General features: G+C 38.9%; 1 protein-coding gene across 1 annotated transcript; it reads left to right on the top strand.

The window, feature by feature from the left end:
- Window positions 1–3,780: 3,780 nt before the first annotated feature.
- On the top strand, window positions 3,781–21,262 carry LOC100823274. Its single transcript, XM_003572492.4, has 18 exons — window positions 3,781–4,095; window positions 8,875–11,702; window positions 12,147–12,237; window positions 12,345–13,884; window positions 14,068–14,147; window positions 14,829–14,913; window positions 14,993–15,084; window positions 15,191–15,259; window positions 15,334–15,370; window positions 15,455–15,537; window positions 16,398–16,844; window positions 16,989–17,025; window positions 17,110–17,167; window positions 17,229–17,368; window positions 17,491–17,556; window positions 17,673–17,787; window positions 19,699–19,737; window positions 20,671–21,262. The coding sequence occupies exons 2-18, from the start codon at window positions 8,957–8,959 to the stop codon at window positions 20,784–20,786; spliced, it is 5,841 nt and encodes a 1,946-aa protein (XP_003572540.1). The 5' UTR covers window positions 3,781–4,095; window positions 8,875–8,956; the 3' UTR covers window positions 20,787–21,262.
- Window positions 21,263–21,710: the final 448 nt, after the last annotated feature.

Below are 21,710 nucleotides of genomic sequence, written 5' to 3'. Positions count from 1 at the left end.
ACAAAAGATCTGCTCGAACTTGGTACCTTTCTCGAAAGTATGATTTCTGTTGTGCACAAACATAAAGGGAGAAAAATTTGCTAACTAATTCCACATGAATTTGGAACAAACTATAAAAAAAGTGATGAGAAAAGTAGATACATTTTGGACGTATCAACAACATATGACGCTCATATGAGAAAAGATTTTCGTACATGCACTTGATAAGAAAGAGATGTTCATGTTTTTGAATCGGTTGCGTTTGGCTTCGGACCGACCATATGGCTTATTTTAGTCCGTTTTTTCATCCTAGCCCGTTTTCCTTATTCCGTAAGTCCTTTTTCCATTGCGACACTTACTTAATTATTGACTCTTCTTCATTTTAGTCCTTTTGACTTGTTGAATTGCATGGTTTGGATTAAGGACTTGTCGGTTAACCTTAGTTTGACTTATTCTTCTTCGCGTAGGATACATGAGTCAGCCCATATAAGTGGGTTATTCTATTTCAAAGTGTTGTATTCTTTTTCATATATATAGATGAAAAAAATATTGAGCATGTGAGTATGTTACATTAAGTTAATAAATCATAGTTAGGTTGTCATAGTAACTAATCACTAGAGTTAAATTTTACTATGTAATACACATACGTGATAAGTTAATAAAGTAAATTAGAAAGATGTTTATGCAATAAAAATGTGTTTTATTTGCCAACAAAGAGCAAGTATAATTTATGTAACCATCACAAAGACAAACAAGGAATTACTCCCTCCGTCGGACTACATGAGGCACGCACGTATCCCAAGATCGTCAATTTAACTGCCAAATTATAAATTATATGATGTAAAAATTATATCATTAAAAAGTTCATTTGACTACTAATTTAATGATATATTTTTTATAAAATGTAATTTACATTTTGCTAGTTAAATTGTGATCTCAGGACGCGTGCATGTCTCATAAAAAGGGAAGGAGGCAGTACTATCTTATGATATTTTATGTATGGAATTTAATTGAGGTAAGATGAGAGTTTTACCTCTTGGAAGAAAGATACCCCTAAAGTATCTTGATGGAAGGGTTATGTGCAGTTTGGTGGAGAGTTCTAGAACGCTCAAGCATATGTTACGCTTGTATGCAATACAAGCTACTCCGTAACTTAACTTACTGAGGGAAATAGTTGTTTTAGTGGTCACCTACACTCTAACTTTTTTTCATTCAGTTTGTATCTTCACTAAATGGTTATAAAGTGCACGATGGTATAGTGCTTTCTGTCTGTTTCAGTCTTTTCTGAATTAGTGTGCAGCGTAGTTGTAATTAAACAATTTGGTATAAAATGCATGAAACCTATAAATGTAATTGATTCCATGACGAAAACGCGATGATGTGACGCTTTTTTGTTTGTACTCGCTAGCCAATACCTTCCCAAATATACCTTAAATTAATGTGAACTTGCGATAAGAAAACTACAAAACATCTTTCAAATACAATTTACATGTCTTAATTAGTAGCAAAAATAGTATGGTTAATTTTGGTAACTAATCATAAAGATATAATCTTATAGTATAGTGTAAGATTATTTAGAAAATAAATACTATTTAAATCGTAACCAAAGGGTATATATTATAATTAAAATAAAAAATATTTGGACCTATTTTAAGATATATACGCATAACCAGTAACGTTATAATTTACAATATCGGAAATAAAATACATGATTATTAAGTTAAATATTAAAATATTTAAATTATTAATCACTAAATTAGTTTACTTTTGCTTGTAAACTTTTACGAATTGATCTATACTATCACAATAATACTAAATCTGCTCTACTAATGTAAAACAAATGCAAACCTTGTCGCCTAAATAAAAAAAGTACAAATTTTAAATTGTTAACCACTCGCTTATTTAAATTTTTCTTGTAAACTTTTACAAATGATTCGGAACATCGTAATAAGACTAAGTATCATATGTTAATACATATTAAATTTGGAGTTGTCAGTTAGAATTTTTTTCACAAACACATAAAAATAGATAAAGCAACGATACAACGACAATTAGTATTCGATCTAAATGCTACAATAGTTCTAATTTAAGCCAGAGGTGCGGTTATTTGATTACGTTACGCAACACTAGTCAAGTCTTGTTATGTGATTAAGTGACGCAACTCTAATATCGGCTTCTTACTCCCGCAATACCAAAAAGCGTAGCTGAATAAAGTGACATGATTTGGTCTTCCTTTTCAACCTACTCTCTCTGATAGATCAAGTTGTCTGTTTAGCCTAGTGCCGATAGTGTCGCTGACTTTCTTTTTGTCCCTTTCGCCGGCAGCGCTGGTTGGAGTGGAAAGTATGTACCTGTATAGATGTAGTTAAGTCTTGTTTCTACCGCCATGGTGGCTTTTCTCTCCGACCATATTCTGAGTTTATTTCCGTCGCCTCCTACTCAATTCACTTCTCTATTTTCGGCTAGATGTGTGTCGACTAGAGCTGTTGTCTTTCCCTCGGACCGGCCCCCTTCTGCTTTTCTCTTCCCTTCGGATAAATCCTGTCTGCCGAAGCTTCTATTTTAGTACTGTTCCCATTGTTGTTTTCAAAAGACGTACTGTTCATGATATGATCTGTAGGGGGAACATGTGCCTGTTCGAACTTCCATTTTGCAAGGCGTACTGTTCGTGATATGCGCCGTCGGTGCTTCTCCAGGGGTATCTGGCCATGTCGGCTTTGGAGAAGAAGTGTTGTGGTGCTTCCTCTGTCCGTAAGGATTAACACTTGTCGAAGAGATATTTGATCCCCCAATGGCACACGAGCACCATCATCATTTATGGCGCCATCGAGACGGATTTTTTTCTCCGGATCTGGAGGTCAATTCCAGCTTCGAACCGTGGTCGGTGATGGATCCCAGACTGTTCCAACGGTGGTCGGTGCGGAAATTGCAAAGATGGACGCTTGGCAAACCGAGTAAACGGAGAAGACACATGACTGGTGTGTATGCGTCTTTTAAGGACCAAGTTGCAATTTTTTCCTTTATTTCGGTCCTGAAACTGTGTTATGTTTGTAACTTTGCTTGGAGGTCCTCAAACCTCATATATATTACTTTCTCTGATTCATAATTAGTATCGCTGATTTAGTACAACTCTGATCATTTAATTAAATTTTGCACTAAATTAACGACATTTCTTATGAATCGAAAGGAATAATGTATTAACGACATTTCTTATGAATCGGAAGGAATAATGTATATCTAGGAGTCCTGTTCTAAAGGAAAAAGAATAAAGTGACATGCAGAGTGTTGCTCAGTATCGACAGCCGTAAATAGCATCCTCCGGGGGCTTTAAAGCTCCAGATTCGCACCCCCACACACCCACCGAATCCACCTCACCAAATAGCGGTGTCGAATCGCCACCGTCAGTCCGATACGGGCAGGCAATTACGAGGCGGAGCATCAGAAACGGAAGTCTTTGAAACCTGCCTGGCTGGGCCGATTCGGGCACGCGCCGAGCGTTTGCCTGCCAGTTTTACTTTACCACCCCGGTGTCCATACGGCAGGCAGCACCCAGGTTTGGTCACGAATGAAAGCCGGCTCGTGGCTACATGTGTCGCCGTCCGCCCTTGCCAAGTTGCCGACTTTCCTCTTTCTGCCCTTCCTCGGCCCTCCGGGGTAAGAAAAACATGTGCCTCTGCCCCGCGTGGTGAAATTGATACTGGCCGATGTATGCGGCAGGCTATAAGATTGGGTCCCACCGGCGCCTAGGGGCTCTCCCTTGGACTAGCAGTACTACTACTACAGTACTGTGGGAAGCCGCTGTCTCCTCCTCCCTCTTCGCAAAGTCGCTGCAGCCAGCGACCCAACCTCTCTCTCCGTCCGCTGTGTTGTTTTCGTTTCCCTCTCCACTTTCCTTCCCTTTCCGTCCCTTCTCTCCCCTGAGTCTCTCTCTCTACAGGGGGGAGGGGAGCGAGAGGGGTTTAGGGTGCGTGCGTCCGCCTCGGCGCGCGCGCTGGAGGAGTAGGCGAGCGAATTGAGGCCCAGGGGGTCGCGGGGTGTGTGCTTCGTCCTGTTCCTTGGAAGATCCCCGGGCGCCGGCGAACGCGAGGAGCGCGTCCGATCTGCTCTGCCGGTGAGGTAAGCGCCCACAGATACCGGCCTGGTTTCCTTTCGTGTTTTGCTCTAGCGCGCTGTGAAATGTAGGTCGCCCCGGCCACCCGGTCGCGCCGTGTGATTGATTAATTCCGCGGTTTCCATTTCATCCATTTTACGGGTGGTTGGATGGGTTCCTGATTGTTAGAAGCAGGGTCTTCGGGTGCGGAACTCGGGCTTTAGCTTTGGTCTTGCCCTGCTTGTGCTGTATTCCGCGCGCGGCTGTTTGGTTTGGTTCCGAGGTGTAGGAAACAGGGGATGCTTCTCTGTGCAGATGGATCAACAACACTTTGGTGATCAAATAGCAGGTTTATCAATTTTGCGAGAGATTATTGCGATGTTTATGCCGTTTAGGTTAGAGTATTGGGCGCTGTTAATACTCTCCTGGATGAGCACAAAAACGCGATGCGTGTTGTTTTCACCCTGTTTTCATAGATGATCAAATGCTCACATGTGCTGCTATTGTTTAAGCATAATAATATCTTTGTTGAAATCTTAGTCTTGTGACAAACTATTTCTGATGTTCCATGTCATTGAATTCCTATCTTGATGGATTGGATTGAGAGCTATCTAAAATAAAGGAGAGGCGAGCCAAGAGGATATGTACAAATGATGAGTTAGGTAGACGGCGAAAAGCTTACTCCCAAACCTAAGATCTTACGACACGCAACTAGCAGCGCTGAGGAAAGAGTCAAACAAAGTCATGCGGGAGACCGGGAGATGTCACGCGGTACAATGCGTTTCCTAAAAAAAAGGTTAACGTATGGGCAGTTTCCATATTTTACTAGGCGTTTCTACGGATGCGTAACCTTGAAGCAAAGTCCTCTACACATGTGGCTCAAGACGCCGAGCGAGGAGTGGTATCAGAGCCGTAACTGAGAAATTGGTGGCCCGGTGCCATATGAAATTAGGCCTTATGTACAATAATAAGTTTTTTATTTATCATACGGATATTAAAATTTTCTTTAAAGACTAATCTTGCAACATGAATTTTTTGACTACCAATATATGTCCTTAACTAAAACAAACCGAACCATTCATTTTAGCAAGCTGATTTTGTTAGGGGAGGGAAATCACCTTAAGATAAGTTGTGAGAAAGGCAATCTTAGACCTCTCCGAATGCATTTTCTGTCAACTCTTAGTGCATGATTAATATTAAGATATAATCTTCCCAATGGACTGTTTAGTGTTCTACTCCCTTTGTTTCTAAATATTTCTACATGCAGCCATTTTCAGACCAAATAAGCTAAAGTGACAAGTTGGTTTTTGGTCTTCCACTACATTCCCAATGCAATTAATTTAATCCTCCTCCAATCTCTTTTCTTCTCCACATTACCTCACCCCATAAAATACCACCTTTGCCTAGGAAAGGTAAACATGCAATGTTAATTAGCTTTGGGAGTCCAAATGCGCTTGTGCTACCTGTAAAGATAAAAAGAAATAGAGTGAGTATCTAGTAGTGTTTGGTTGTAGAGCAAGGTGGAATGGAATGGAATGGAACGGTTCTAGTTTTCTATATTTTAGGAACCAAACACTTAACCACTTGAAACCAACTCATTCCTACACTCTTGAGGAATGGGATGGTTAGGCATATTAGGGGAATATTCCCTTTTGAGGAACCATGTGGTTCCATTCCAATTTTCTATATTCTAGGAACCAAACATAAGAATCATCTCCAAAAGTGGAACCATTCCATTATTTTCCACTTCATTCTCTCAACCAAACATTAGCTAAGGGCATCTCCAATAGTTGTATGCTAGTTGGTAAAATTTCCATGTAGGAACTTTTGATGATATTGCACATATTAAATCAATAAAGAGAGGAAGGATGTATGTCGATTAACATACAACCCATGCACAAGCTCCAAGGTAAGATGAGAGAGCAAAATGTATATCTTCTCACCTCTCATTGGTAGCTAACATACAACCTATTGGAGTTATTGTATGATACATTCTTGGTAGATGACATACACAAATTTTCTTACAACTTACATATTGTTGGTTTCCTAAAAAAAAATACATATTGTTGGAGATGCGCTAGGTAGCCGTCATATAATAGCTTTGTGAGAGAAATTTAATGTCTTTGTGTTGGTTTGCGTGAAGAGATGGTAGCTAGCATAAGACACGGTTTTGTCCTCTTTCTCATTAACTATGTGCCACATGGACAAAATGCTGACGTGGACGATTAAGAGACGGCACCATGTAGGAGCATTGGGAGAGGCCTTAGTGAGTTTATCTTACAGAGTTCTCTTAGTGTGAAGGAAAAGAGAGGCCCCATACAATGGAGTTAATGTGGTGAAGTAATTGATAGGAAGGTAGAGAGGCCGAGAGAATCAAAGAACAGGCGCATGATGATTGGTTGGAGTGGAAATGTAGTAAAGATATTATTTTCTACTTTATTTTTAATCCATGTACTACAATTAGGAATAGTATCTTCTTGATTAGTCCTCGTAATACCTAATAAAGAAATTTGAGGCCCTAATATTTTGGGGGCCCTGTGCAGGTGCACACCCTGCATAGGCTCCTCATGTGAGCCTGAGTGGAAAAGGGCACAAAGGTGGTGTTACAAGTTGCCATGTGTTTCCACAAAAACTTAACTTCGAATTGAGAGCTACCTCACGCACCTCATGTTCGTAAGAGAATAGTGGGACCAAGCAACTAGGGCGTGGTGAAGAGTTTCATGCACCGAACCAGTTCACCAAAAAGCTCAAACTGATGGGGAAAGGAGGGCAATCCGCTTATACTTCAACACTCCCCCTCACGTGTGGCTCTCACAAGCCTAAATCGTGGACCAAAAGTGGGCTGCAATTTAATTGCGCCAGCTAGGTCTCGAACTCGAACCTCTTGGCTCTGAGACCATGAGTTTCTTGCACCGAACCAATTCACCCAAAAGCTCAAGCTGATGGGGAAAGGAGGGCAATCCACTTATACTTCAACACGTCGGACTAAGCATTTTTATGAATGCTTACATCGAAGCAAAGTTCTATGCACTGGTGACTAGCATTGCTAAGGAAAGAGTTAGACAAGGTCATGTAGGAAATGTCACGGGGCACCAGGATTTCCTAAGGTAAAGTTTAGTTTTGAATCAAAGACACGCCACACGATTCATGCCACTAAGCAATAGTGGGAACTTGACGTGTGGGCAATGCTATATTTTACTAAGCATTTCTACAAAAGCATAACCTTGAACCAAAGCCCTCCACGCACATGGCTCACGACAGCGAGTGATGAGTGGAATAAGGTAAGGTCATGTAGAAAGTGTCATGGGTTACTGGGTGTTTTCGCAAAACCTTATCTTCAAACTTTCAAAGCTAAGCTGCCTACACACCTTCATGCCTTATGTTTGTAAGAAAATAGCGGGACAACCGACTAGGGCATGCGAGCGGAGCCATTTGCTGCCAAGTGTTTCTACAAACGCTTAACATCAAAGCAAAGTCTGCTGCACTCGTGGCTAGCATTGCTGAGGAAAGAGCTCAACTGTATTGTAGGAGATGTCACCGGGTACCAGTGTTTCCTAAAGAGGGTAGTTTTGAAGCAAACTCAAGCCACACCGCTCACATCAGGAAATAGCCTCTGCTGCAGGTGATGCCACATGTTGTATAGTGTTTCTACAGAAGCTTGACATAGAAACAAAGTTATCTGCAAACGTGGCAATTATGCCATGGTGTTCGCAAGCCCGTCTAATGGATGAGAAAGGGGGTTAACCTGAGTAAATACAGTTTGCCTGTTTTGTTGCCCTCACATCAATTGTTGTAGTTGATAGAGAACGCAGTTACAAGAAGACTAGGTTTTTCAAATTCACGATGCTCATATATTTATTAGTAAAACAAGGTTAAAATTTGCATTGTCTTTTTCTTTTGATCTTGGAGGCAAGAAATTCCCAGATTAATTAAAAGGGAGAAGGATTTACAATGCTTATGTTCTTTGGTACTGATCATAACGGTGCAGATTAATTATAAAACTATTATACTCTATGTGATGTCCAATTATTTTTTTCAATCGTAACCTCATAAGCATTACAGTTTATAGTAAATACAACTCTGTTTTAAATAAAGACATATGTGCATTATAATATCTAGCTGTCATTGTAAATGTGATTCAGCTTGTTTTTTGTGCATTTAAGCAAATAAATTTGCAAATAAGAGTGTACATTGTGTTTGATTCACAAGTCATGTATTATGAGTGCATAATAAACAAGTCACATTACAGGCACAGGCAATGTGATTGCTGTAAAATCAAATTAGTATTAATCTTTATTATTAAATAAAGAAATGATTCATTTGAACTTGGACAAATCATAAAAGCTATGCTTAGTAATCATACATTTATATGGACAAAATTGTTATACTAGATATTCTATGTAACACAAAAACCTATGCTTGCCAAGCAGGTTACCTGTTTAATACCTAGCTGAGCAGGTTTTCATAGAATTAGCGGTGTTACCTACTGGAATCCGCAGAAGAACCAAAAGATTCTCCTTCTGATCATGGCAATGCTGGTCTGTTAGAGTTTTATAACAAAGTGAATATACATTTTTATCCAGGACTACTCACCTTGTTAGGCGTTTGAGAGAGGTTGTTTGACTGCAGACTTAGAACGTCAACGAATACATAATTGGATGTATTGAATCTTTATCTCTCATCACATTTTGTGAAGTTTCATGATGAATTGCAGGCTTGCAGCAACATGCTCATTATATTGTGATAATTTCTCTTTTGGATATTATATAACCTTTCTGTATGGTGTCTCCATATCTTTTTTACAGGTGTATACGACTGGGAGCTAGACAGGACTGTGCTTCATCTAAGCCTGCACTAAAAGACAAAAGATAGTGCAGGTAGGGAAATATGCAGGAGAGGCTAGAGCAATGGTTCCATGAATCTCGTGAGATCAATCTATGTTTCTCAACTTCTTCTATGCCACCTCAGATGAATCCTTCCATTGAGGTCGGGACAAGAAATGTGAGGCCTGTACCATTTGAAATGGTATCTGGTAATTCACAAACTGTTAGACATGATGCTGGTCCTGCTGAAGGTATTGACTTCACTGCAAAACCAGTTCAAAAGCCTAAGAAGAAAAAGCACAGGCCAAAGGTCATTAAAGAAAAAAAATCAGCAAAGCCACAGAAGTCTATAATTCCAAAGGCTCCCAAGGACAAGGAGAATCCGTCAACTGGTAAGAGAAAGTATGTCCGAAAAAAAGTACTAAATACACCAGCAAACCAACCTCCATCAGAGAATGCTGATGTACAGAATAAAGCTGAACCAATACCAGCCAGAAGAAGCTTGAACTTTGGTGAGGAAGATCGACAAGGAAATGTAAATCTAGTATCACAAGCTCCAGTTACACAGATACCTACCACTTCAGAGGATCCTCAGTCATCAATATATGCAGTTGAAACAAATCCTGTGCAAGTGGAATGCCATTGGGATGGCACCAGCAGCTCAATTTCTGCCTCAGTCAATCCAGTGGCTAATTTGCGAGAACTACAGGCAAATAATGTGTCAAACAAAGTAAGTTTTGACCTCAACCATTCAATTAATCAGATTCCAAGCAAGTGTAATAATCTTATGGATAGTTCTGGCCAATTCTATCAATCAGAAAATGCACCTAGATCTGACCAGATGGTTCGTGGTTATATGATGCCAGAAAGTCAAGTTCCACATCCTCAGCATACTGAAAGAGTCTCAACAATGCAAAGTTCCAACCCTGAAAGAGAAGCTGCGATAATCAACCAAATGCTCCATGGTTACAGAGTACCAGAAAACTCAGTTACACCTTCCATGCACAGTGAAAGGAATGCAATGAATGACAATTTGAACGGATATTCTATGAAGAGTGAATATTTCAGGTTTGCCACCAACCAGAACCATGATGAAGCTTCTTTTTCTCTTCCTAGTTCTTGCGACTTCCCCAATGTTCTCACAATAGGCAAGAAAAGGGAGCATAGTGCTATCAATGGTCCTATGGTTTCTGTAGACATGAACTTTGAGCACTCAAATAGTTCAAGGCCTATCTATAATCCCCATTGCCCCAGTTCTCGAACATCTCATTTTACTGAAACATGCAAAAAGATGAGGTCAGATTCTTATAGGAATTGGCTGAATGGAGATGATAACAAGGTTTCTTACCCATCAGCATATTTGCCCAGTAATTGGAATACAAATGAAATTTCACAAAGAAACTCTGGAGTTTGTACCTTGGCGGATGTGCAGAGGTCGATGGCCCTTGAGAAATCACGATCATACCAACGGACAATTGGCTTTGCGATGCCAGATAACGACAGGGTTGCAAGACCAAACATGGTCCAACAACATAACAAACCTACTCTGTGCGACACCAGTAACACAGATCTTTTTGCTTCACATGACAGACAGCTTAGATACTTCACTTCACAGCAGACACAACGGCCTGAAAATATGATGAATTTACCAGGAGAAAACAATATTCAGAGGATAGGAAGCTATCAACTTCAGTCTTTGGGAGTCAGACCTGCTCTGCATTACTCTACTGAAAGAGATTGTATTGCTTTACCTGACAAACAGTCAAGATACTTAACTGCAGAGCACACACAACTGCCTAGTTGTACAGCCAATCCTTTGATAGAAAACTATACTCCAAATGATGGTATACCTCAACTCCAATATTTGGAAAACCTCATGGTTAAAGGGTCAGAGTTAGTTCCAGCAACACATAATGCTTCCACTCATGATGATACTGTGAACAACAACTGCGTTGCTAGTCCTGATGAGCAGATCAGAAAGACAAGTGCTGTAGCTGTTGGGCAACCAATAAGTAAATCAGCAAGAACCGATCACTGTTTTCTAGAGGCTTCTAGAGAAAACGAAGCAGCAAAACCCACCAAGAAGCCAAAAGCTAGGGGCCGCCCAAGGAAAGAAGCAACCAGTGGGAAGCCAAAAGGCAGAGGTATAAGGACAGAAAAGGTTGATTCTGCAAAATGTGTATCATCAAGAGATAAACACACAGATCTTTTAAACAGTGGTCGTATTTCTTGTGGCTCTGAACCTTCTGCAGGAATTACCCCCAATGCGACATCAAAAGACAAACACAATGATGTTTTAAACAATAAGCATATTTCTTGTGGCTCTCAACCTTCTGCAGGAATTACCCCCAAGGCAACAATGTCGGAGTCAGAAAGAAATGTGAACATAATATCAAGCAATTTGGAGATCCCTGATCATAGTAATTATATTAGCATAGGTGGTTCCAAGCATATTCATGCAGGAACGATTACTGAAGTTATAGCACTATCAAGTGATCCTATAGATGCTGTAATTCAAAAGTTAAAGCTTTTGTACATAAGCAAACCTGATCAGGTTGTCGCAGCTGTTTCTAATAAAGGCGCATTTGGTGCACTGGTTCCATTTGAGGGGAATGTAAAGAAAAAACGTTCTCGAGCCAAAGTGAACATGGATCCAGTAACCGCGTTGATGTGGAACTTACTAATGGCACCAGATATGTGTGATGGCGCTGAAGGGATGGACAAGGATAAAGAGAAGTGGCTTGAAGAGGAAAGAAAAGTGTTCCGAGGAAGAATCGATTCATTTATTGCTCGCATGCACCTAGTTCAGGGTATGAATGCCATCTCAACATTAAATCTGTAGTAGGTTCTCTTTGGTATTTGGCACTCCCATTGTTCGCAAAATTTTGGTTACTATCGCAGCATTCAGTCAATATCGTGTCCTATATTTTAAAAATGTTTAGAAGGTTCTCATCAAAATATGTAAATAGTTTTTCCAGATAGTAGTATAGCAAGGTTATACCTTATATTGTCATAATGGTCCAAATAGTGTGTATATTTGTGATATCCTGAAAAGAAAGCTAGGATTTTTTGTACAAAGAAAATATCAGTTGATTGCATTTCAACCATGCTTCTGAATGTTACATGGATCATCATGCATAATCATTACATAGAAATGCACAGTAATGGATCTTTCATATTTATTACATGTTTATGCTTACATGTAAGAAATATTATTATACTTCAATATTTAGTATACTCCAATCTCTTTACAGGGGATAGACGCTTCTCTCCTTGGAAAGGATCAGTTGTGGACTCTGTTGTGGGTGTATTTCTCACTCAGAATGTTTCGGACCATCTTTCTAGGTGAAAGCATACTTCTAGCCTACTTAGAATAAGTACTGCTTGTTATTATCATGCCAATATTTCAGTTTTAGTCTAATTGTTGTTGTTTTTTCTCAAATGACCCCCAGTTCTGCTTTCATGTCGGTTGCTTCGAAATTTCCAGTTAAACTGGAAGACCCTGAAAAACCTGCAGCACGTGTATCCCATACACCTCCTGAACAGAACGATAATTGTTCTGGACTATTTGGTGACTCTGTCAAGCTGCAAGGGAAGTTTTCTGTTCAAGAGATAATCACTACCGAATATAATGAAGGAAGTAACAGTAGCGAATTGACTGGAAATTTTTCTGGTGATGGATTTAACCGTGCAGCTGGAGAATGTTCTGTTCCATACCAGAAGTCCCTAACTGGACTGCACGAAAATGGGCCATCAGGATTTGTTGTTCAAGAGAGTGGCGTTGCATGTATATTAGAAGCTGAAGATGGACCAATGGAGGATGCTATCTCTTCACAAAATTCTGCTGTTTCTTCTCAACATTCGCCAGATTATCTATTTCACAGAACTGATCCTGTGGGATTCAGTTCATTGCCATACTTTATTGAAGAAGACTACATCATGAGAAATTTGTCTAACAGGATGGCGAGTTCAACTACATATGCAGAGCATTTACCAATGCAAGATTTTGTCAACATGCCTAGTGAAAAGTTTGGATCATCAGAATATCAGGGAGTTAACCGTCTTCCAGTTCCAGGTGTGAATAAGGATGTGATGCTCGATCTAAACAGAGCTTATCAGCCTGTAAATACTTCTATGTCCTATGTTCAGAATGGCCAGGTAGATTTGGTGGGTGTCCCGTATGGAAACCATTTGGACAATTCATTCTGCATAGGCCTTGATGGAGTGCATCATCCCAATGTTACAAAACCTGAGGCTAGCTTTTATCAGTTAACATCTGCTTTTACCATGGCCAACAAAAATAAAACCCAAAAGGCTGATTCTTCAAGCAAACTTCTATACTGTATGGATGAGTCTTTAGTCAAGGAGAGTTCTCATTTCCCTTCCGAGCCTTCACAAAAGGAGGGTTATTCACCAATTAGACAAAACTTTCAGCCATTAACTAGTTTAGGGAATGTGCCATTGTCTAGGGAGGATTTCTTTTCTGAACACAGTTGTTCGAGGAACGAAGCTGAAGATCCATTTGTGCAACAACATGAGTGGTCAAATTTGCAAGAGGTATGCACAACCAGAACAAAGCAAATGGGAGGTCAGTCAGGATGCATCCAACATGAAAATGATACGAGACTTCAGGCAAAAACATGTGAAAATTATTATTATTCAAACTTGTGTGAGAACCAAAATGCCCAGTCAGAGGTCTCACAAGTAGTTGCGTCAGATCCCGTAAGGAAATCAGAAGCTACTCGAAAGGGTCCATTGGAAGTTCCTACAGATAAATCAAAAGGAAAGAAGGTGCGAGGTCAGACCAAAAAGAAAGCTTATGATTGGGAAAATTTAAGAAAAGAAGTGTCCTGCAATGGCGGGAATAAACAAAGAAGCCATAACACAAAGGATTCCGTTGACTGGGAAGCAGTACGGCAAGCAGATGTGAGGGATATATCTGAAACTATAAGAGAGCGAGGAATGAATAATGTGCTAGCAGAACGAATAAAAGTAAGTTTAGTGTCAGGAGCTTTTGAGCATAATGGCAAGATTGAAAACTAAACTACAAGATTGAAAACTGTAATGACGATATTGAAAAAATCTAGCCATTGCATGCCAATATTTCAACTGAGGTACATGTATGAGTGCAATATCAATTTTTCCCTTTTAATCTTTTATTCATTCTCTGTGCAGGAATTTCTAAATCGATTGGTGAGTGACCATGGAAGTATTGACCTTGAATGGCTGAGAGATCTTCAACCAGACAAAGCAAAGTAAGCCTAATGGATACATTTGCAAATTATCAGAACTATTGAGTTGCTGATTTTATAGGCCGTTCTGTCTTGATTTTGATGCAACAGTTTTACCCTTTCAAACAACTTTGAAGAGTTAAACATGTAATGTTATTTAGAAAACATCCGAAGTATAAATTATTGTCTTTCTATATATGTTTTTTTCCTCAAATTTGCACTTTGCAATCTCTATCTTGCCATTCCATTGATGGCATGGTTGTAGGAATCACTAGCAAGAAGTGCATCCTTGTCAGCTTTTATACTACTACTCTATTAGTACTCCCTCCGATCCTAAATTGTTGTCGAAATATTACATGTATCTAGACGTTTTTTAAGAATAGATACATCCATATTTGAGCAAATTTGACTCAAGAATTTAGGATCAGAGGGAGTAATATTTAATATTATTTTTTAGTAAGGTTTGACTATTGAAGGGGAGCCTTGGCGCAGCGGTACAGCTGTTGCCTTGTGACCATGAGGTCACGGGTTCGAGTCCTGGAAACAGCCTCTTGCAGAAATGCAGGGAAAGGCTGCGTACAAAAGACCCAAAGTGGTCGGACCCTTCCCCGGACCCTGCGCAAGCGGGAGCTACATGCACCGGGCTGCCCTTTTTGACTATTGTAATTTTTTTTAACCTGTGATAACCTTTGTTTACTTTTTCAGAGATTACCTCCTAAGCATTAGAGGGCTTGGACTCAAAAGTGCTGAGTGTGTTCGTCTGTTGACACTACATCATATGGCTTTTCCTGTATGTCCTTTGTTCCTTACCTTCGAAATATTCTCTCAATTGCACTTTTATTCAGAATCTTTGTGTGTTAACTCCTTAGGTGGACACCAATGTTGCTCGGATATGTGTCAGGCTTGGCTGGGTGCCTCTTCAACCCCTGCCTGAGTCTCTTCAACTGCACCTATTGGAACTGTATGTTCTTTTTTTTTAACGGAATTGTATGTTTTTTGTTCACTTGAGTTAACTTGATCATATATTGCAAGTACCAACTAATATGTCTGATGTTCTGCCATTGAAGTTATCCCATGCTGGAACACATACAGAAATATCTTTGGCCTCGATTATGCGAGCTTGATCAACTGACTTTGTAAGTCAAATCCAATACTTCAGAAAACAAATATTGTTAGCTGCCAACATTTAGTGATATCTCTTAATATGCAGGTATGAGCTTCACTACCAAATGATAACTTTTGGAAAGGTGACAGGCATGCAACATAGATCTAATGGTGTAGTAAGAACCTAATTTACTGTGAACTGATGAGCTGCTTTCTTCTTCTTTTAGGTTTTTTGTACAAAAAGTAAGCCTAATTGCAATTCATGCCCAATGAGAGCTGAATGTAAGCACTTCGCTAGTGCATTTGCGAGGTAATCTCCTAAAATGCATGTATCCTGGTTACTTCAGCAATTGGAGGGCTACATTATGTTGTTTGAGACCTTAGATTATATATACACATGATTACTGCTTTTATCTAGTGCAACACATTCATATTTGTAACTTTGGAGATTATGTATATGACAAAAGCATCTTCGCATAACTATACATGACCTGATTAAACTATAATCAAACAAATAATTGTGGTTTCTATACCAATAAAAGAAGTACGAGTTAGGGTTTGATGTAAGCCATCCTGGCCATCCAGTCTAATCCAATGGCTTAAGAATTAAGTCGAGTATCTGAAAAAAGATGTCTTAATTCCACATTCAAGCCTTCAATAACACCATCTTAATTACCCTTTACAAGTTACCACCCCCTGTTTTCAAATTACGAGTCATTGCAACCCCTGTTTTCAAATATGCAGGCTCATACTTCCTCACTACGATGATATGATTGTTGACCTTGTTTGCTTCTCCAGACAATGTATTGTTGTAAAATCATGTGGTTGTTGTATCGGAATCAAATATCATATTATTATTAAAATTGTGCTAAGTGCATACATTTTTCAAAAATAATTCTGGAGAGTTCCAATATGGTGGTATTATATTTTAAGATATATATTGGATAAAACATGACTTGCAAAGTATCGGTTGACCCCAATTGGAACATCAATCAATCTTAGGGGACTAACTTTAATTAAAATCTCATACTTATTGCATTTTTTGTGCTGCAAAATTACCAGTTCTACTACCTTGATAATTCAAAGTTGTGTGTTTTGTGTGAATTTTGAGACTTCATGGAATGAAATTGTTATTTTACTGACATGTTGATAACAATGTGTATAACACAGTGCAAGGCTTTCTCTACCTGGACCCGAGGAGAAGAGTTTGGTTGCTTCGGAAGCTACAAATGCAGCAGAGAGCTGCCACCAAACATACATAGATCCAAGGCCTGTGGGTCAACTTGAGTGGAACACAAACGATTGTAGGCATCCTGGTTCTGGTAACCATCAGCCAATTGTTGAGGAACCATCAAGCCCAGAACCTGAACCAGAAATTGCAGAAACAAAACAAGTTTCAATAGAGGACTTCTTTACTGAGGAGCCTGATGAAATTCCTACCATCAGTCTTAACATCAAGGAGTTTAAACAAAACCTGAAGAGTTATATGCAGGCCAACAATATCGAGATTGAAGATGCTGACATGTCAAGGGCCTTGGTTGCTATAACTCCTGAAGCTGCTTCTATTCCAACTCCAAGGCTCAAGAATGTCAGTCGCCTGAGGACAGAACACCAAGTGTATGACATTGTCCTTAATAAAATTAATGATAATAACTCAGTGTTCCTTGTAATATCTGAATCACCGAGGAAGTAGAGACATACATCTACATATATATACCTGCTGATTATCATCTTGACTTGTTTAATTTCATCTGTTTGCAGATATGAACTGCCGGACTCGCACCCTCTTCTGGAAGGAGTAAGTTCTAAGAAGATATCAAGTAAACGCTATTTTCTGTATTAATCAAGTATGTGAAAATTCAAGGTTGCTTATATCTTTCAGTTTGACCGAAGACAGACGGATGATCCCTGCCCATATCTTCTTTCTATATGGACCCCAGGCAAGATCACTTGCTTGAAACTTTATCCTTGTACATGTTAATGATGTTCCAAATTGAACAGGCGAAACAGCACAATCAACTGATGCACCAAAGACATTCTGCAACTCCGAGGAAACCGGTAAACTATGCGGAAGCTCAACATGCTTTAGTTGCAGCAGTGCACGGGAAGTGCAGGCTCGAAAAGTCAGAGCAACAATTCTGGCAAGTTCCCATTACGTTCTTAAAACGTGTTTGCAAAAAAAAAGTATTAAATTAAAATAATGCATATATTATATTAATATTCATAAACCAAAAAGTACTCATTGTTTGACCAATTCAAGCAGATACCATGCCGGACAGCAATGAGAGGAAGCTTCCCACTTAATGGGACATATTTTCAAGTTAATGAGGTTAGCTCTGCATATAATAGAATGTTAATATTATGGTCCATCAGATTTATATGTCGTACAGAAAGTTAATATTTTGGTCCATCAGATTTATATGTCATCCATATGTTGTGATGTAGCTTTTTGCTGACCATTACTCAAGCCAAAATCCAATCGATGTTGAGCGAAGTTTGATATGGAACCTCCCAAGACGAACAGTTTACTTTGGAACATCAATTCCTACAATTTTTAGAGGTATTTTTCGTACAGATTATAACCACAAGTTTCATTTGTATAACATAATTGAATGAACTATGTTCCTTACTGCTATATATCAGATCTCGTACCATTTCAAACATATGGAGTGTAATAAAGGTGAACAAAAATACAGAAATACCTAGGTTCATGGTTAAACCCTATACTTGTTTTCTCTGACAGAATAAGGAAGTCAGTTAGCTCCCTCTCTCTTCTTATAAATAGAAATCGAGATTTGAGTACTTACCCCTTTATGCCATGCTTTTTTTTTTATTCGGACTGGATTATGAAATTCACATTCCTAATTACTTTGTTATTGCATAATCTTGGAATGGTTCATAGTTCACAGTATGAAGGCTAACATACTCTTTTGCATGTTTTGAGTTGCCTTAACTGTTTTTCTGTTAATGAGGACATGAGAAAGATCTTTAACATCAATTAGGGTACAAAAAACACATTTACTGTTAGTCTTGCCACTAATTCTTTAAGAACAATAAGGGTCAGGAACCAGTTTTCTTTTCTATAGTTTAAAGTGTACTTTGTGAATTATATGAACAGTTGAAAGCTTGCAGTCCTGCACTGCTAAGGTTTTCAGTTTTATGCTATCAGGAATTTGATACTTGTAACACTTCTGCATGGCTTTTAATAGTAACGATTCATAAGTTGGAACTTGGTTAACGTAATCATGCGTAGATTGCCGAGGGTTGACTGAACAAATTGAAGCTCTCCCTGTCCCTTTGTGTGAAGTGTCTATACTGAAAGCAATATCTGCATATTAAACATGTTCATCAAATCAACAGAAGTACTCTGTAAATGAACATTAGAAGGAGCCAGTAATTTTTTTCTTTCTCGAAGACACATTTTGCATGTCATTTTTTATTAGAAGAAGAATGCCAAGAAGTGCAAAGTTAGAAAGCCAACAAAAACAAGCTAACAAACTAAAAATATGAAGCAAAAAACAAAAAGGAAAGAAAGAAGCAGAACAGCAGCCTAGAAAACAATAGTAGTTGAGAGTAGCAACTAAAATATAAATTTATCAATTGTGCCTAATAAAATGAGGAGAGAACTTATATTGTATGTGCTATCAAATACGGGAGAAAAATTGGGTGGAGTGGAAGATCTATATTGGCGTTAAGATCCAAAATCCTGGCGGGAACTGCAAACCTCTTGAGGACCTGGATATGACAACAGTGTGATTTTTTAATAAATACTTTGAATTCTGCATTTCAAATTTGAAGCCTTATTAGGGCAATTATATGTTCAAATTTAAATGCCTTATTAGGGCAATTATATGTTTGGATTCTCTATGATTTTATGTGATTTAAAATCAAGTTGAAATAATTAGAATTTTCTCTGAAAAATAAGAAATATCAGAATTCTGTAGCATTGATTCTTATAATTTGCATTTTGCCTGTCTGAATATCACAGAATAATATGGATGTTTTTAGTTAGTGGAACACATGTTTGGATTGTATTATTAAGTTTTCTTAAAATATATTTTTGCTAGGCTCACCTGTGTATGGCTCGTAGCTAGCTGATATTGTACCAAATAACAAACAACCATGTGCTATTGGACCTTCAACTTGTTTGTAACTCCTTTTTATCTATTTTGCAAATGAGAAGCAGTTGTATTTCCTGTCTGAACCTGTTCAAATTGATCTGTTCCTGACTTCACGATTAGAATTTTGAACTCAATAGCTCAAAGTCTTAACTCCTTGGTTTCAACAGTATGGCGCCAGGAACAGGGTAGGAAAATGTTTCCAGCCAATAGCCAGGCAATTTTATGCTGGGATTGTGGTATACGAGTAATTGGAGTTCAAAGAGAACTTTATTGTGATTCAACTGGCGGAATATTAGAAATCTATTGTTCTCCTAATAAAGCACTAACTAAGCGTTGCATGTTTTTGCCAGGTCTAACGACTGAAGAGATACAACAATGCTTTTGGAGAGGTAGCCACTTATCTGCCTTTCTTTTGCGAGGAATCTGTCTATTTTCTTCGATGCAACATGATACCTTATAGGAGTAGTATAGTACTAAATTACATGGAAACTTCCGATTCACCAAAAATGACCACAAAATTATCATAAGGTTACTGTGTTTCTGCTGGTCGTTATACATGAATCATGATTTTGAATTAACAATAGCAGACTAAACTAGCTAGTTGACTGGTGTATCACAGACTACTAATCAGGTCTCATGAAATTTTTCTCCTGTTCTCATGTGATTTGAATTATGAAATAGTGCCTTCATCCAACCAATGGCTATCTGTCCTCGTTAAGATTTTTCAGTTCACTCTAATTTCGCCTCATTAGAATTTTCCAGATTATAATAGATTCAGGTTTGCAGTAGTTTCAGTGCACCGAGAAATAAATCTGGAATTTAATATTTATTCCACCTTTCTTTTAGTGCAGCTTCCACAGAAACAGTACATATATTTTCCTATAGCTGGGTAAAACCCTTAAATTTCTTAATATGCTGTGTACGACAAAGTTGCAATAATGAATAGGTTATTTTGGTGTTTCTAAGATTTGGTTAAATCTTCCATACTGGCATACTGCTTACAATCGCAGAACACTTTGCCCACAAGTGGTACCATAAGTCTATTTACTATTGCACAATTGCATTGATGCTTATGAGAGTATTGCCATATCTTTTCTGCCAAACAAACATATATTTATCCAAAAACCTACTCCCTCCTATCCATAATAAGTGTCTTAGAGTTAGTAAAACTTTGTACTAAGTTAGTACAAAATCTGGGACACTTATTATGGATCGGAGGGAGTACAAGATTTGTCAAGTTTATTATTCAGTAAGTAGCAATGTTTGTTCTACGAGCTAAAACTTGTTTATGCAGAGGGCTTTATCTCTTCAAACATTTGCAGGATTTGTATGCGTGAGGGGCTTTGATAGGAAACTTAGGGCACCAAGACCGCTTTTCCCAAGGTTACATTTTCCTGCAAGTAAGGTTACAAGAGACAAAAGGCATGCTGCGGCGTGAGAGGACGAATAGGCCATTGCAAATAGAGAAAACGAAATCATACATAAAAGGATCTAACCAGAAGATGGATAGCCCCAAAAGGGAGTGCTGACCCAATAAGTTGCTGGATCATTTCTAACCGAATGGTGTGTCAGCTGTAATGAATGCCAATAGCTTGCGAATTTGTGACGCCAACATTTTGCGGGGGACATTGCCTGTTAATTTGGACTTCATCTTTGGCATGAGCAGAGCTGTTCTTCTCAGGCAGTAGTGCAGCGCATTATTTACTCCTAGAATTTAATACAACAAATGAACACCAAGTTTACAATCCACCATTCTAATTGTACTGTGCTTGACTGGGTGGAATCAATTGTTGTACAACAGCCTACAGAAGGATTGATCCGTCCTATACAATTGCCATACATGTTGTTTGATTACTGTTCAGAACGTAGATGCATGGTTTAAGCATGAGACGACGGGAATGTGTTTGTGTTTTAGGCTTAATTTGCAGTTGCTGAACTAAGTATGTAGTGTTGAACTTATTTCATAATTCATTTTGGAAAAAATGCACACGAGAGTTTGTGTAGCCAAAAGCAGTTGGAACAAACGGGATTAGGAGAAAACGGGATTAGGAGAATTCACCGTGATACCACTCAAAGGAGATCTGGCAACATAAGTAGCGAACCTGTGGGCGAGCCCGCCCTCCGGCGCTGGCGGTTGACGGGCGCTCGCTCCGGTCGCGGGTTCTAGGTTCTCCATCCTGGAGACCTGAGGTCGCCGCCAGTTGTGGTGTCAGGACGTGCCGCCTCCGGCCTTACTCTCTTTTTATAGCCACGTGGTGTTTTATTCTTGTGTTGCTGGACTAACTAACTATTGTTCCTGGAGACAGCGTAGACATCGAGGGAAAAAAGGGACTAATTTCTAGTCTATTCTTGTGTTTCCATT

Source organism: Brachypodium distachyon, chromosome 3 (assembly GCF_000005505.3).
Source record: "Brachypodium distachyon strain Bd21 chromosome 3, Brachypodium_distachyon_v3.0, whole genome shotgun sequence".
NCBI lineage: Eukaryota > Viridiplantae > Streptophyta > Magnoliopsida > Poales > Poaceae > Brachypodium > Brachypodium distachyon.
The sequence above is the reverse complement of the archived record's forward strand: the minus strand, read 5'-3'. Positions and strand labels throughout refer to the sequence as shown.

Excerpts from the sequence above, each read along its gene's own strand:
- LOC100823274 (XM_003572492.4), top strand. The coding sequence starts at position 8,957 with ATGCAGGAGAGGCTAGAGCAATGGTTCCATGAATCTCGTGAGATCAAT. Across the intron at positions 12,238-12,344 it reads GTTTCGGACCATCTTTCTAG|TTCTGCTTTCATGTCGGTTG; the intron begins GTGAAAGCATAC and ends AATGACCCCCAG. Across the intron at positions 16,845-16,988 it reads CTGAGGACAGAACACCAAGT|ATATGAACTGCCGGACTCGC; the intron begins GTATGACATTGT and ends ATCTGTTTGCAG.